This window comes from Falco naumanni, chromosome Z (assembly GCF_017639655.2).
Source record: "Falco naumanni isolate bFalNau1 chromosome Z, bFalNau1.pat, whole genome shotgun sequence".
Lineage (NCBI taxonomy): Eukaryota > Metazoa > Chordata > Aves > Falconiformes > Falconidae > Falco > Falco naumanni.
The window spans coordinates 42,353,849-42,371,495 of record NC_054080.1 but is presented as its reverse complement, the minus strand read 5'-3'; the positions used below and the strand labels follow the sequence as shown (position 1 = coordinate 42,371,495).

General features: G+C 34.7%; 1 protein-coding gene across 9 annotated transcripts in view; it reads right to left on the bottom strand.

Moving 5' to 3' along the window:
* The window catches only part of AGTPBP1 (ATP/GTP binding carboxypeptidase 1), a 66,788-nt gene that overhangs the window by 31,485 nt on the left and 17,656 nt on the right, over positions 1-17,647 (bottom strand). For 7 of the 9 annotated variants that reach the window (XR_005825573.1, XM_040579720.1, XM_040579718.1 and 4 more), the window contains 14 exons: positions 17,375-17,438; positions 16,896-17,042; positions 16,459-16,590; positions 14,501-14,594; positions 12,982-13,019; positions 11,244-11,452; positions 10,566-10,743; positions 8,250-8,347; positions 7,085-7,201; positions 5,720-6,429; positions 2,241-2,324; positions 1,881-1,967; positions 1,642-1,790; positions 57-144 (listed from right to left, as the gene is read on the bottom strand). Coding sequence is in view for 8 of the 9 variants with exons in the window: in XM_040579720.1 (XP_040435654.1) it covers positions 57-144; positions 1,642-1,790; positions 1,881-1,967; positions 2,241-2,324; positions 5,720-6,429; positions 7,085-7,201; positions 8,250-8,347; positions 10,566-10,743; positions 11,244-11,452; positions 12,982-13,019; positions 14,501-14,594; positions 16,459-16,590; positions 16,896-17,042; positions 17,375-17,438 (2,195 nt within the window). In the remaining variant the exon portion in view is untranslated. Of the gene's footprint in view, positions 1-56; positions 145-1,641; positions 1,791-1,880; positions 1,968-2,240; positions 2,325-5,719; positions 6,430-7,084; positions 7,202-8,249; positions 8,348-10,565; positions 10,744-11,243; positions 11,453-12,981; positions 13,020-14,500; positions 14,595-15,634; positions 15,722-16,458; positions 16,591-16,895; positions 17,043-17,374; positions 17,439-17,647 lie in introns of those variants that run through there. The other 2 variants (XM_040579724.1, XM_040579725.1) reach the window with 2 other exon arrangements.

Below are 17,647 nucleotides of genomic sequence, written 5' to 3'. Positions count from 1 at the left end.
TACCTCATTCTAATCTTCACCGTAAGATTTGCTGTATATTTCATTGGTGTACTTACTTATAGTAACAAATATCTGTCCCGACACGAGTCCAACATGGTCGAGAATTTAATGCTTCTTGAACAGAATACATGAGGGGCTGCATGCCTTAAAGAAAAAAATGCATCTCACTTTAATGCTTAACATTAAACATCAAGGTCATAGCAGGAACGGACCACATCAACACTTAGATGGAAGTCTCCAAACTACCTACACTCATTTACTCACTATCACAGTGTATTTTCATGAATGCCTGGGTATTGTACACTCTTCTAACCAGCTGACAAAAAATTCTTCCCCCTCTCCTTTCATTATGTCCCTGTTTTCAGAAAATAACAAATTAAATAAAAAATAAAGAAATCAGACCTACAGAAGACCAAAATGAAATGCTCATGAAAGCTGTAGTTAGTGTGAATGTTAAACTACAAGAAGTCTTGGGTCCTACTTCACCCAACTCACCATTACAAAAAGGCTTCAAAGAGAATACAAAAAATTGGTAACTATCATCTGTTCACCTGGATAGCTAACTGAGGTTTCAGGAAAAACAGTAACTCTTTAAAGTTGGTGTTTTTTGGAAAGTATACTTAAATTGAACATATAATATGATATTACAGTAGAAAATAATACATATTAATTGAACATTAGTTACTGGTTAGATAATTAGACAAAGACATTGACCAATGCAGACAGCATACTTTAAAAAACCCCAAAAGTAACTGTCGGGAAAGTATATGCAATATATGAATGAATATCTGAAGTAACCGATGAAGATTAGTAAATAAACTAAAAGCATCTTATTATTGGTCAAACTACCTGGTATTCTTGGTTTTATCCATGTGAATTGTACAATTATGAAAAAGAAGAGTACAATGCTACTCTGTCCCAAGAGTTTGTGGTTGGCAGGGAGAGGGGAGCTTCTTCTTCTTAAAGGACAAATTTCAGAAAATCCCGCAGGAAAAAAAATAATCTCACCAAACAAATGATATTAAGCTAAATGACACACACCCCATCCCACCCCCAGAAAAGTGGAAGAAAGGCATATTCAGTAAGCCAGTACTTTTGGATGAGATACAAGCAGCAGGCACCACTTGCTGGAGACCAAAAGGTGGCCTATGAAGTCCAGCATTTCAAAGGAGACTTACTTTTCCTTCTCAAATAATGTGTCTCTCTTCCCACCAGTATGACAAAACTGTTTGAGAATCTCTGCTTACTTTCACATCTGAAAATATACCTCTATTCAGAAAGCGATCAATGATGACAGCTATCATTCTTCTTGCACGTGTGTGGATCAACAGGGTTTGGTGTTGTCCTCCCAAAATGGTCGGAAGACAAGTTTTAGCTGCAGCCACCAGTAAATTTCTTCTGCTTTGGCCTCACTTACAACAAAATGTCATTTTAAAAACTGAGAGCCAATGTTTTAAGACACTTCTTTTCTTATTAACTGAAACTTGTCAAAACATTTCTAGTAATAATATTAAAAAGGAATCTGATCTGATAACAGGAATATAATACTGATCCCAGGACAGAGGGAATGAAACAGCTGAGCTGTCGAGTACAGATATTTTTCTATGTATTTCTTCTTAAAGGACAGGAAATGTATCTTACCATAGTTAAACTGACTGTTTGACTTTTCACAGTTGATGATGTTAAATCGGTAACCAATGCCAGTTTTCATTCCACTGACTTCAAAGTAAAACCATTGATGATAATGATTGCTATTTATATCCGAGTTCAAAATTAGATCATACTCGTTTCTAAAGATTAACAAAAACAAATCAATCTTTTTTTTTATGAAGCAGCAATAGAAGGCCTAAAGTGTGAAAAGAAGAGTTGAAATATCTCACTTTCTGATCTGAATAACTTTGCGCAGGTTTCCAGATTCAAATTTGGAATTAAACTTCAAAACATCTGCTTCTTCTGGTACTGAACAACTATGAGTAGAAAAAGAAAAGGGACTAAAATGAGTAAACAAACTTCACCAAAACAAATCCATTACATTTATTTTAGCCTTCACTTGCTAATTCAGAAATTATTTTGAACCTTCCTCTAAACACAGCCTGCGTAGCAGAAAACACCTCAGATGAAACTTCTGTTGAAGTCTGTCATAATAGTACTGCTTTAAATATTACAAATCGTATCACAGACAAAGTAGAATAGGCTTAGGGTATTTGCTGAATATTGCTTTCAGAAGGGTAAAAACTTACCTCAAATTATCAAGGTCATACACAACTCTGTCTATAATGTCATTTTGATGAATCAGTCTTTCAATATCTTGAGAGATTTTTGTCCTAAAATAAAAAGCAGAGTTTTCACTTAAATTGTTGCATACTGTTTCCAATTACAAAAGAGGAACGACCCCATACAACAATGAAAACTGACAAAGTTCACATGAAGACAGTGGGACAGATTTTTATAGAGCCCTCAGCCTCATCCTCACTTATGTGCACAAACTATAAGTGTATGTAAGTTTAAATATCTGCATTCACAGCTGACCGAGTCTAGTATTTCTATATGAGGGAACTGAGTTTTCAAGCACACAACCCACAGGGGTTTATCTTTAGGAAAAAAATGCACTGCTTCATACTTTATAGTAGAAGCAGGAATTACTCAAACATAATGCTTTAATCCAGGACAGCACTTGATAAGTCATTAGTAACTTAACAGGAGTCCTACCATAGCTAAAATTGAAGGCTTTTAGAGAGTAGGTCATATAGTGAGCGTATTAGTGCATTAGCTTTTCATTTTGGAGCTCTAGATTCACTCATTGACTAGGTATCAAATCAGAATGAATTTGGTGATGCCAGCCAAATGTTAGGTGTATATTTATCCAGATCATAAAACCATTGCATAAATGGCAGTATCTAGTCCTGGTTTGGAAAACTAAGAATGCATTGCAGCTCAAGAATGGAATCTAGTTGCACAGCTGTGTGAAAAAACGTGCACAGCACCTGCAGTAAGTAGAAAAGGAGGCAGATTAACAACAAACATTACAGGAACAGAGCTGTAAATTATACTCAGGCTGGAAATTCTCCATTTAATTAAAGTAAATATTGTTAACGAACAAGAAAAAGAAGGGAAGTGCACAATTCTAGCACCTCTTATTAAACTAAAACTAACTGGAAAAGAAAACAACTTACAAGTCCCATGTATTAACAAAATTGTAAAGAGGCTGACTCATCACAATCCATCTGATCAAGTTCAGCTCACGGCAGAACTACAGATTTTAGATCTTGCACAACTCCTCAGATCTCAGTATGCCTCAGCTCTAAGGGGTCATAATACTTCCTACCATCACAGCACTTTTGTTAAGACAAAATCCATTCATGAATGCCAGGCATTCAAATACCACAGTAATAACCAATGTAGAGAAAAGGAAGGAAGAAATCGTATTCAAGATGCACACAAAAAGGAAAAGTAGAAGTGGACATTTTCAGGTTCTGAAAAACTTAAAGAGAAAAGGGAAGCTATTTTGAGATAATTCAATGAAAAAATATAAACCCAACACTGCTGATGTGGAGCTCTGTGTTTATAGATTAGTCCTTCGTGGAGCCTGAACCACCTGATGATCACTTCTAAGTGTCACATGATTAAAAAACACTAAAGGGATTAGAAAATACTAGAGTACAGCAAAAAATAACCTAAAATCTTAAGAAATGGAAAAAAGTAGGAATTTAAACCCAAAGTTATCTGGTATTGAATTATATAATAATTTTCTTCCCTAAAAGGTAGACGAATATAAAAAACTTCATTTTTTTTGTAAATGTAAAAGTAAAAGCACTCCACAGCACAAATACAAAAATATTGCACCTGCTAGCGTATTACAAGACTAAAATTCACACCCAAAATCCCCACATTGCATTTGTCTAATAAAAGTAAAAAGAACACCCCACCTCAGCCCCCAAAAATGTTTTCTTAAATTACATGGCTGAATTAAGGCACCCATCTGTTTTCTAAAGGAGAGTTGGCTGACAAGCTATAACTAGCTGCTTACATTAAGGAAAAAATAAATCCTACCAAATGTCAAAAGAGTTTGGTCAGTTTTGTAGAACACTTAAAAGTTTCTCCATGTCCCCTACCAAACTCATTTTTCCCACCTTCATATAAACAATCAGGTCCTAAAAAGAATAAGCCCTTTTTAAACAGATTGCCATATCAGAAATTTGTCACATTGCAGTAACAAGACTGAGTAATGTGTAGAAAACCGAACTCTTAGGACAGTGCACCTTTAAAAGGTGATGCAGAATTTTTGAGTCGTTTAGCAGTATTATCTGATATTTCATTCCTGTTTCACACGAGACCTAAAAAAGTTACTTTCAACATAATAAATATAATAAAAATTAAGCATTTTAAAGTAAAAAGAAAATATACTCTAGAATTACTTTCACAGTTTAGAAATCAGCTTTATGTATAATCACACAAGTAGGTCTGCTGGTTAAAAATCAGGGTTAATACAGTGTTCTATATTTAAGCAGAACGAGCATCGAAATGGCAAATTTCAATCTGACTTCACTCAATTTTACTTAGGAAAATTAGAACTATTAAGTACTACAAAAACATACATGAAGATCTGCAAGATTTTCTGAAAATGTAGTTCTTAGGTCATTTTTGACACAAGAATATCTACCTTCTAAATCAGCTGAATTATCTAAAAAATAAGTTTACAGGGAAGATTAACTACTCACCTTCAACACCAAACTGTGCTTTCTAGTAACAGTTTATTCATTATGTCATTAATGTTTCAACACTTGGTCATTTCACTAGAAAGATCACTTTTTTACATGTGAAACTGCTAAAGGATTTTAATTGCATAACCTAAAGACACCTAATCTCTTTATAATTTTAATAACTAAATGTGAAGAATCTCAAGAAACTGATTGAAGTGTAAAGCTGGAAGCTTTCAATCTAGTAACTGGGCAAGGGGCAAGGTCTTGTACCTACTATCGCATGTTCTGTTAACATGCTCATTTACACTTACAGTAACTTACTATGCGTATGAGCCAGCTGCTCATACTGTCTCTGCAATTATTCTTAAGAGTCACATCACTCTTCATCATCATCTAATATCTCTCAATGAAGAAATAAATGGGCGTGTTGGTTTTCATTGGTTTATTTTTCATTCTGTGTTTATTGTGTGTCATTCTGCAGGACATAACACAAGCTGCATCCTCAGCATTCGTTGCCTCTAAATTCTGTTATACTGCAAACACTAAACCCTAACACTTCAGTGTACAAATTTCTTAATTTTTCCCACTACATTTTCCTGAAAAGTAGCTTTTTTTTTTTTAGCACAGCAAAGAGAAGAGCTGAAATATCTTTAAACTGTCCTATCTTTGCTAAGACCTGAAGGGAGCATTCAGGTAGTGTTTTTTTGTTTGTTGGGGTTTTTGTAAAGTTTTTTGGTTTGTTTTACAAACTGCAAAATTTAGATGGGAGGTGGTGGAAAGGAAGAAAGGGAGACTATAAATTCAATGTATAATTTAGAAACTATATTACAGATTCAGATTGTGTTCTTCATTATGGCTCTGCATTGATCAGTGCCTATTCACCTACCTTCACACTGCTCTTCACTGGAAATAGTTTTAGATCTCAAAGTAAACATTGCTTATGTGTCTGTTAACCTTACCTTAAATGTTGTTTCTCAAGGGAATGAAAACAACAACAAAAAAGTAGTGTTGTAACTCACCTCTGTACTCCGTATGGCCTTTCCAGAACAGGCTCCTTAAATGGGGGTGGAATGTGGCCAAAATAATCTGGATAGGCGACTTCTGAATATTCAAGAATAGACTTCGTGGTTTTTACCATTTCAATATAAAGGTCACAGTCATGAACTGGTGATACATCAGAAACTTCAAGCACAACTTGCTCCCCTGATGAACTAGATCTGGAATCCTCCTCCTCAGAATCTACTCCAGTACAACAGAGTTTTCCCAGCTGGACAGATGATCCTTCAAAAAGGCTACTTCCACAGGGCGAAACATGTTCACAAGGTTTACTACAAGCAAGTGAAGTAAGGCTAGTTTTGCTTTCCTTCTTTATTACACAACCTGTACCATAATACTGATCATTTTTTGCACTGTTCTGCAGACTGATTCTGTCCAAGCCTCTCACAATTTCTTGGCTTAGACACTGGCATGATGGAAACACATTTCTTTGATCATTTTGCTGATGTAAACTACTGTCTTTGATACTGTCTTTCTTTGGTAGTTCCAGAAAGACTGGCCTTCTATTGTATTCCTCTGTCAATAAAGGATTGCTTTCCTTCAGAGTAACTCCTTTCATTGACTGGTTTGCTTCAGCAGAGTGCTCCTCTCCTGCTGTGGGAACAACAATAGGTCCGCTCAGATTCACATCAGGTACAAAAGGCTTTGGTTCCTTGGAAACTAAGTCACATTCCTTAAAAAATAAGAGAAAAAATAATAAAAATATTTATTTTTAAAAAAAAGTAATCCATTCCTAATGTTCCACTTATATTAGAAAACTTTCTATTTCATTGTTCCTGATAAGTTTTGCAATACTGCAAAACGAGTTTAATTGAAGACAAGTTATTATGTTTTAAACTTAAATAAGCATAGCAATGAAGTTTCAGCTTTTACAAGAAGCTAGTGTCAAAGCAATAAACAAGTAGTTCATGAGTAACAAATTATCAAGTCAACATGTTTCTCCAGATATTTTAACGAACTACTTTAAAAAAAAGTGCACAGCATTTAAGGAAATATGTAATATAAAGGAATCTTTGTCAGAAATTTTATGTCCTTTCTTACTATTTTACTTTCTACTGTGCAATAATCAGACACCAGAAAACAGTTCTCCTTTTTATCTACCCACAATCCTTTGTGAGTCAGGTTAAAGTAACCCATCTGGATATATTCATTTAACTAACCATAACATTTAAATAAATAACTCACTCTAAGCACTCTCATACGTAGCTGTAGAACTGCAGACTCTCATTTTCTGGCTAGAGGAACCATCCACCCAAAAAAGAATGTCAAAGTGTATTCCAGAGTCAGTCTGTCATGACAAAGAACACCCTAGCAGTCATATACTTTACCTGAAAGTTTTCTGAAAGTTCTGGGAAAAATTGCTCATACATTTTCAGTTCTTCTATGGGTCTTCCCAATTCCTGTCTAGGTTTCAGTTTATCAATATCAGTCTCAATATCATCATTCTGAAAAAACACCAGGAAAAGTTAATCAATCTTGCATCCAGAATTAATGAACTTCTAAAACAGTTACATTCACCTTTTACTTCTGACACAGCCATGCTTTAAAAGCTGAATATCACTAATTCAAAATTAGCTTAACTGCACCTTTCATCATGAAAGTTTAAGCAGCAGTTTTATTAGTATGCCAAAGCCTACGGTTCAACAGAAAGATCACAAACATCTCAATTTTCTTGCTGTCATCCATGTGTATTATGCAGAGACATCAGACCATACTTTACCTGAGATCTGTGCACTGCACTATTGCAACTAGAAATGTGCAAGACTTCATCTGACTGCAGTGATAAAGGAATAACCACTTCTATGGAAGATACTCACTTCCTCAGGGCTCATGAGAGCCTTGAATAAAATGTGTCATTCTAGTCCATGGACAGACAAATCAAATACCTCCTAAACGTATGTAACATAAAAACAGAGAATAAGGCAGTTCTGACCAAATGATGTCTTTTCATGTCCTGACTGGCTGCTGGAGAGCAGAACAAAATCTTCCAAAAATGATACAACAGTGAAAGGTCTGACTTCTTACCTCTACAGCTGGCTCAACTTCAAAGTTACCTTACTGAAACACTGACCTACTCAATCCCCGTCCAGAATGCTGGAAAAAGTTAAGAGCAGCTCCTGCATACTGAGCAGCTTAGGTGGGAAGAGCAGGTTGAGGGAAACACAAGTTGGGAACAGAACACTGCTAACAGAGTTTGAAGTTCTGTTCTACCGTACTCCAAAAACATCAAGTGTGAAGCAAACATTTTTTAAATGTTTTAAATTTAAAAAAAATAATAATCTTGAAGTAATCTGAACAACAAAGTTGATATTTTCAACCAGCACCCACCTTTCATAAGTTTCATGAGCTGTTTTAATTTTAGAAATTGCACTGAAAACCTCTCAAAGTCCTTTTAACACTTAAAACATATGGCTGTACACAGGATTCAAGCAACATAAGAAAATAAAAAAAGTTATGCCTGATTTTTGCTTGTTAATTGTGTCTCACACCAACCTTAAAATGTTGGTCCTTGTCATCATCATTTTCGGTTTCAACTTCTGATTCTGTTTCAGCATCATCATTATCATCACTTTCATCTACTACGTCATCCACTATGACACAAAAAAGATTTGTAAGGCAGATTATACATTTAATCCAAGAAATATGCTCAAAAGAAAATTCTAAATTCTGGGTTTATTTTCTTTTTTACTTATCACCTGAAAAAAATGTGAAACCCAACTATCGAACACCAATTACTACATTTACAAAACAAAATGCTTGTTTCACAATACTGCAGACTCATTTCCATCCAGTTTTAAGTCAAAACAAAGATCTCTGGTTTAAACAAAGCAAAACAATCAAAAAACACCCCAACACCTCCACCACCTCAAAAAACACCCCCAGCAAGACAGGAGATGGCCCTTAGAAATACTTTACAACGTGGATGTGCCAAGAACATCTTGGGATGGCTTGTGGTTAGCACAAAATGAGAGCTCTGACACCTTTTCCCAAAGTAAGTAATCAAGACCACATTAATAAAAAAAATTATGAGTTCTCGGCAGCTTTTAGTTATGCCAGCCAGTATTGACCTAGTATCAGTGAACAGCAGGACAAAGTACCCTCTTCACTGTTTTTGTCTTGCTTAAATGGCACCTAATTAAAAAAAAAAAAAAAAAAAAAAAAAAGTCATAAATGTATCTCCAACCGCTTAGCATGCACAGATGTGGAACTAAATTTTATCCCCAAAAATACAGCAAGATGTTATTTTTTAGACATGTGGAACTATTTGGACATTAATGACTACTTTCCACCTGAGCTAGAGATGCAGTATGCTGAAGGGTGCAGGACTTCCTCTGTTTTTAACAAAGAAAAAAAGGGGAAGCAAATTAATTGTTTACACATGACTAACAAGAATTGGGCTAAATCCTTAATATGTGGAAGTTGGCATAAACCAGTTATTCTGGCAGATGTTCTGCTTATTCGTGGCAAATTTGATCATTTTCTAGATATTTCAGGCAGTTTGAGTGCTGGGGTTTTTTTGGTATATTTTCTGAAAGACTCTTTTCCACACAGGAAATTTGCTGATTGTCCGTAAAAGGCTCGCTCAGAGGTTTACAAATTATACTGGTTTTCTGCTGTGTTCAGAATGATTACATTTATTGCTTTTACAAAACCAACTATACAAGAAACTCAGAGCTTTACCCACCCCAGCATTCTACTTATTCTTCTAATACAGAAGTTTTTACTTTAAAAGAAAATCCTATGTGTCCTATTTCCTCAGGTTTTTCACTTTTTTAAAAGATCACAGACCTACTTAAGAAAACAAAATTTCAGTGGTCTACTTCAACAGTACAGGAAGTTTCTAAATAGGTAATATGGAGTACCAAAGATACTGTATTAAGTAGAGTTTTAATTTCTGTGGCTTTTGGAACACACTCTAAATGTGTTTTCTACTTTGAACACAAAATATAAGCAAACGCTGAACTCCTGAGTCTGAACTATATGAACCAAAAAAAATAGCTATCTTTTTTCAAACTATGATCACATTGTGTTTCAGAAGATATTGTGAATAAGAAGATATTAAGTCTGACATTGCCTCTTCATTTTAAGAGTAACTCTCTGACAGCAACTTCATCAGTTGCTTACCCAGGTACCAAGCTGTTTCACCCTATCTGAAAATGCATTAAACATTAATAATTCAAGAATAAGAAAGGTTTTCACAGTGGGATGAACCTATCTCCTACAAAGCACCAAACAAACCCTTTGCAGACAAGTGTTGCCTATGAGACTGCAATGGTCCAAGAAAGCAGCTCTACTTTTCTCACCATGTAAATGAAGGAATAACCACAGTAATTTAAAAAACAGTGCTTCAAATGGCACATGTTAATCTAAATTCACTACATCCAGTTTATCAGAGTAACAGAAAGAAAACAAGGAATATACACTCCTGTAAAACAGGATGTGCACTAAGTTTCACATAAGAGAATGTATATGGTACGAGAGTTATAAAGACAGCCCATTTAGTTTGTAGATTAATACGTATAACTTATTATTTACACTTCAGACTTTAACAAACATCACATTTTAGCTCCCGTTTTATTTTTCATTTCATATCTCAGAAATATAACCACATACATGAGGACAAAATTTTCATCAGTTAAAACTTCACATTAGAAATTGATGTGCTACACTAACAGTCACGGGTCCTCTGCTAGCTGAGAAGAGTCTCAGTGTCCAAGTTTTAGCAGAGAACACAAATAAATGCAATTGATTCCACCTACATAAAGCAATGTTAGACATACTCAAAGATAAAATACAACATTACCATACCATCAGGAGGCAAACTGTACAGCTGAGCCACAGGACCACTGGCAGGAATAACTGGGAGTTGGAAATGGAAAGCACTTTTAATAGTTGGTAAAGGAAGACGATTTTTAGGAAAACATTTTCTCATTATTAGGCTGGATGTGTTGACAAGGGGATCAAGAGTTCTTACAGCAAGGCACTCCTATTAACAGGAAAATAATCAAGACAAAAGTATCTCTCAAACTAATAGTCAAACTGCATTTCTTTTACCAATTTCTAGGATTTGCTAGTAGCAAAATATTTTGTTTACAATAAATTTTATTAATGTCTCCTTTGAAGGCCAGAATAATTTCTACCAACTCAAGTTCACTTTGTTTAAAAAACCCATACTTCAGAATGAAAAGATTTCTCCCCCAACCTGTTTTTTTAAACTAAGGTCAACAGCCCCTCCCAGAGATAGTCACAGCCAAATAATAGCAAATACTAATTTAATTCTGTACTCTTTCATTCTGCTTCAGTCAAGTACAGAAAATAATCCTTACCCCCATAATCAGGAATGACCATGAATTTCATAAAAGAACTATGACAAACTGGGGGTCAGGATCTGTTTTTAAAGCTAAAGAGGCAAAACCAACAACAGAAAACAAAAACCCAAACAAACAAAAACCAAACAAAAAAAAGAACGACTACTGAGAAACTTACTTGTGAAGTGTTGTAAAGAATTTTCATCCCATTGGCATCAATGAATGCTTTTCTTCCCAGTTTGATGTTTGTAACACTTTTAATGCACTGTAAAACTCCTTTACGTATCAGCATGTATCTGTGTCGACTATCATGACGATGCCAGTCAACATAAATTGTTAAAAGCACCTGCACATATCCTCGGTCTACTGCTCTCCTGGCATTTGTTTCTTTATTAAAAGTTAGGAAAAAAAATTAAGAATTGCCCAATTACTTAAATATTATTTTCAAATCAACGTTAAAATTATTCTTTTTACCCAAGTAGCTGAATCATTTCATTTAAAGCACTTTTTAGCCACACTTAACAGAGTTCTACATCATCCTGAACAGAAATGGCTGAATAACTGAGGCCAGGAGCCTACACTTCATTCTTCGGAATAACATTGCATGTAATTTTCATGGTTTACAGAAGAACAGTGTATGTTACACCTAAAGGTAATTGTAAGATACAGTTAGGTAGCAATTTTTTTTAAAAAAAGTGTTTATATAAAGCATATCCATATCTAGCCACACACACTGTGTAGACATGAGATCTGAAACAAACTTCTTACCACTTGTAATCTGTACAGTTTTGCAACAACTATCACTCAAATTTGATAAATTCAAAATATATACCCCAAATACTGCATGATCAGTATGACAACTGGACTCTACATACCACAGATTAGTGTTTTTATGAAAAGTTTCACTTCAACATAGTGTAGGAAGCTACAATGTCAAAACCCCTAATGACTGGATAAGACGTCTCAAAGTAAATGTGCAAGCCCTCCTGTTTTAAAGACACATCTTTTCAAAATTTATTTTTTCCCCAGCATTAAAGTTTAACTGCCAATTTACAAAACTGAATACTGACAAGAATACAAAAATACTTGTTTCCCTAAATTTCCCCAAACAGAAATTCCAAAATTAGCAAATACAGAAATTTGTAAGACCAAGGTATCACACTAATCAAACATGAGAAAACTCAGCAGTTGTAATAATTGGTACAGAAGTTTCCTGTCATCTGCCTGAAATGGTTTTCTGCAAATCTAATCACACCTCAGTTCTCATCCAACTCCACTAAAACTACCAGGGATGCTGTAGATTTTATGCAACTCTTTGGAGAGAATGTTTTTAACTCCTTGTCAGTTACAATCCTGGTGCAAAGTCTGCAAATACGACATTTGTCAGGGCACACTGCTGCTGGCCCAGCCAGCCAGTGTCTGGGAACAAGACCACGGGTTTTTTTACACTTGTTTTCAATTCATGAGCATCACTGACAAATTTGTCTTTAAGACATAATACCTAATTATTCATAAAGGTTCCTGAAGAAACCCTGTATTTTCCCTTGCCATCCAACAGATATTTTCAGATACGTATATAAAGAAGATGCACAGGAGTTAAACTATAAATACCCATTGCTAGAGGGCTGAGGTGAGTGTAAAAGGCTATTTCTCCACCTTGGATCCAGATCAGTTCTGCAAAACCAGTGCAGCCTTTCTGTTGCATAACTGAAGAGACAATAACTAATTTTTAAACATCTATACACTCCACACAAATACTAAAGCACTAGAGACTGCAGGTAAAACTGTAGCCTCACTTCTATGTTTCCTATTCTTGATTTTGGTTTGGGCACAGACTTTAATACTAAAGTTTTATATACATATACACACACATATATCTCTCTCAACTACACAGTTTCTTGCAGTCAAGCACTTACTTGATTTTAGCAATGCAGCAAGCGTGTCTAATGCAACCCTGTCAACATAACAAGAAAAGTCAAAACAGCAACTACCAGTAAGTTTAATCTACAACACTGTAAAACCATACAAAATATTTACTACTAACAGATCTATTTAGCATCCATCCTCATGTTTTCCTGGTTGCACTGTATCACAGACTTTGCTTTTAAAATTTGATTTTACTAAAATACCACGCACCGCTGCTACATCTGAAGCCTGATGGTGAAATTTAAAAGTATCAATGCAATGGCTATACAAACTTTCAGTGTTTGCAAAAGAACACCATTAAGTGACCATGCAATGTTTATGAACCATACCCAATGGATGAGATACCTCTGAAACCCATGTTTTATGTTAGCAGCAACAAGTACTGCCACAAAGGAAAGGATACTATTTTAGAAAACTGTAGGTCAAAACTGGCAGTGCATGAATATGTTGAGAAGTAACTTTCATCAATCTGTACTATAATACAAGATTATCATTGTAAAATTTTTTTGTACACAAATATCTTGTCTCAATTAACTCAAGTTCTACAACTAGAAAATGTATATACTTATTTTTACCCTCTTTGTAAAGATAGACTTCATGCATCTGATCTTAGACCATAAACAAGGGTATCATGATTACTCCACATCATGGGATAGTAAGTTCATATCTAATTTTAGCTGGGGCTTAAAGGGGCAGGGCTTTTTTTTAAAAGATACTCCAGCGACCACGAATACCAGATTAGATAACACTATTTTTTTTGGACTGAAATTAGAATATGAACTATACAAGATCATTATTTTGCTAACTGGATGAAAAATTCAGTTTTCCACAGGTATGTGCTTCAAAAAGGTAGTAGTGTATAAAGTAAGGGCTATGTCCAGTTAGATCCACTTGTCTATTTTAAACTGAATTGACTTTAAAAAAAATTTTTTAAAAAAAAGAAAAATACAAGGGTGCCAGGGGTGGAATCATAACTCACCACTTTGAGGTATGCAGTGAATGTGTTTTTTAAAACACAATAGCCCACTACACAGATATTGCTGGTGCTTCCTAGTCTATGTGTTATGTTTTTGCTCTAAGAGTCTGTAATTGCTTTGAAGTAAAACAGAAAGGAAATTAAATTACAAAATAAAATAGAAAATGTCACTCTGAAAACACAAAGGAGGTGCGGGAGCTAACTCAACAAATTGAAAAATGATGGGATTGTCTTAATCTGTTTGTCCTGATTTGGGGATAATCATTGCAAAGTTTCTATGCAGAAATATTAGAGGCAAAAAATAACATTTATATTCTTTTACCAGTACTGTAACTAGACATTCAAACAGTTTGTGTTAGTCTACTGGGTAAAATTAAACTGTCAGATCTGTGCTTCTCCTTCCCGACTCCCTTCACTTTAACTTTCAAGTAGAAATTACATTTGATTTCTCCAATCTTAGTTTTCATTTACAAGTAAGTTTTGAAGTGTATCTAAGATTTTTCCACACACTATATTAAAGAGACCTTACTTACTTCAAAAGGCTAGTGTTCTTTTTACTAAAAGGGCCAATGATCTTAAACATCAGTTCTACTACTCCATTCTTTCCCAAGGATACTGCATTTACAGCTGGAAGAGTGAAACACAATCCATTTTAAGATAATGTAATAAGAAAGTCAAAAGGAAAAAAAAACCAATACACTCAAACTAAAATCCATGTGAGTTAATTCTGAAGTACAGAATTAAGATAACTTTGTGCTTCAAGACATACAATGACAAGCAAACAGTACTCTGCATGTATTTAGTGTGATAATCCAATCCTGATACAACTTGGAAAAGAAGAAAAAAAAATATTACTTTACAACTAAAATCATGTACTACTTCAATGCATGCTTCTGCTCTGTTATTAATATACATAAAAAGAATTTTCTGGAAAAAAAATCTCAGTTTATCAAGACAGCAGGGTTTCTAGAATTTCAAGACTGACAGGTTCTATGATTTGCTACTATTACCCTTCAGTATTAGGACAGACAGGTATGTCCACCAGGATTTGAAAGCCATGCGTTCCCTGTGAAATTTAGAAATGCCAATTGGTACAAGCTTTCCTGAGCGATGTTATGCATATAAGTTCTCAAAAAAAATTATTTATTTGGAAGGGAATAAATCAAAAGAAATTATTCTAAGACCTACGTTCAAGAAAAGCACACTGGATGTACATATGTCTGAGGCCCAATGCCCACTGAAAATACAAACTGCTGAAACAGGCACAGAAATTCAATTCCCAACTGAGTTTAGCAGTATGCACTCCTAACAAAGCAGGGAGAGAGCAACTAAGAATTGACTTAAACATAATGAATGGTGTTATTAGTGTAGAGTTCAGTTCTTGAACCCAAGTTGCAATTTCATCATCATTAGCAGCAACATTACACCACCAGAATCTAAGAATTCTGGTAGCAACTGTACACAAACTTTAAATAGTACTACCCATCAGAACATAATGAACCACTACTTTTCCTGTTTATGGGGAGCAGGAAATACAGAAAGACAGCATTGATCTAGGCAGAATCCAAATCAGAGATTAGTTTGATTCCCCATTTTCAGGATGATGAGTTTTTAGCTAAGCTATTTAACTATCTGTATTAAACTCTTCCATTTAGAAGCATTTTTACCTAGTATCAGACAGCTCAATAGAAATAAAGCTTCCACATCATAAAAGCATTGGGACTTCATGAAAAGCAGATCCTCATGTGAATGTCCTGAAAACATAATCTTACAGATCATCAAATCAATTCTCTCGGAGGAATGTCGTTATGTTTGCAATTTGTCCCACCTGTTTATGAGGTTTAATTGCCATTTTGAGCTCAAAGGAAAAACTGAAGAGCACCTAACTGAAAGTAGTGATACAGCAAGAACCACCCTATTTTCATTAGCTTCCTACTGCCTGCCCAACAATGAATTAGGCTCTTGTAGAAGAGTATTAGCCCAAGAGTAGGGCACTTCAACATAAGGCATAAGGGAAATGTTAAACAAATCAACAAAATATTTCCCGTGTGAACCAATTTTAAAGTAGCAATCAAGAATGAAATAATAACACACAAAATGTATAATAAAAAGAATAAATTTTTAATATAAAGTGCCTTTTGCAAACACAATATTAGCATTTCTGGTTTAGATCTTAAAGCATCAGCATTCATGCAAATTAGATGACTCAAAATTCCACACATTCAACAGCACTGCTTAACTCCCCTCAACTGTCTCTCTCTATATATACACACACAGAGAACAAAAACAAAAGATACACAAGTACATACATACTTCACAGCTTCTACTAGAATTTAAGTAATTTGACACTATAAAAAGCAAATTCCCATTTTAAAAATAATTATTTTAAACTTCTAACATTAAACAAGCCCTTAGATATGATATTTTAACCGTATCCAGCTACAAAAAATTATATCACATGGGAAAGAAAATAAATATCTGCAATACTTACAGTTGGTTGAATAAACTCTTAATACTTGAAGACATGGCAGAATTAGCCTGTGGTTCTGCAAATTCTGCTTCACTAAATTCAATGATATGTTTAGGGCACCATTAATTCTTGCTTTCATGCCAATCTTTTTGTCTGACATCAAAAAAATACAGGATCAATCACACTAATTTTGAAACTATTATCAAAAAATACAAGTTAAATGAACTGTGAATTCCTTCTACTGATAATGTAAACTCTGCTCATCTATTTTTCACCATTCTTTCCTCCCTTCTATTTTACTCCTCCTCTTGTTCTCCTCTACCAATTCTGAATAAGTGGATGCTTATACAATAATAGAAAGATGCTTATACAGTAACAGAAAGATATTTTTTTTTCTTGAGTTTCAATTATAAAACTGTAAAGTATTAAGCCATGTTACTTAAGTCTATCATTATCACCTTTTGGACCAATTTTTGCAAGAAGAGTATGAAGAAGCACCATTAATTCTTCATTTGGTGGAGTGTCTTTGCTGGCAGTCAAAAGCAGCTGCAATAAGATCTGTGTCCCTCCTTTAGTGACTAAGATGCTTGCTCTCCGACCACCACCTAGAAATTAACACTCAACATGTATCTCTGAAGCCAAAGAACAACTAAACATCTAAGTTACAGTTACCATAAAGTCTTTAGCACAGCAATATTTTCTGCATATGTGACTGCACTATGCAAGAACATGCTGGACTTAGACTTACAGCAAAATAAATTATTTGTGTGTGATTAGTTAAAAGGTGACTTCAGCCTATGTCATTTGGCATGTAAATCAGCTTTAGCAAACGTCACAAACAAAAACAACCAGAAAGCAAGCACACACAAAACAACCCCAAAATTCTGCAGAAAAATACAGGAGTAAAATCACAAATTATTCCTTAATGAAAACTTACCAACTGAGACTACCTCAATGAGAATATTCAGTATATTTAGAATTGTTTGAAGATCTTTTGTATTCTGCAGTACAAACAACAGATATTTTTTTGTTTAACGTAGTAGTTTACTGTGGTTTAGATACTTAAAAGCTCAGAGAAAGTGCCACCCCTCAGTCAAACGGAACTTAAGATGTAACCACCCACCTAATCATCCCACTATGCAGCCTGAATTAACCACAAAACCAATTAAAATCAGGTTGTAGTATGTCATATAATTAGAAGTGATAGCTG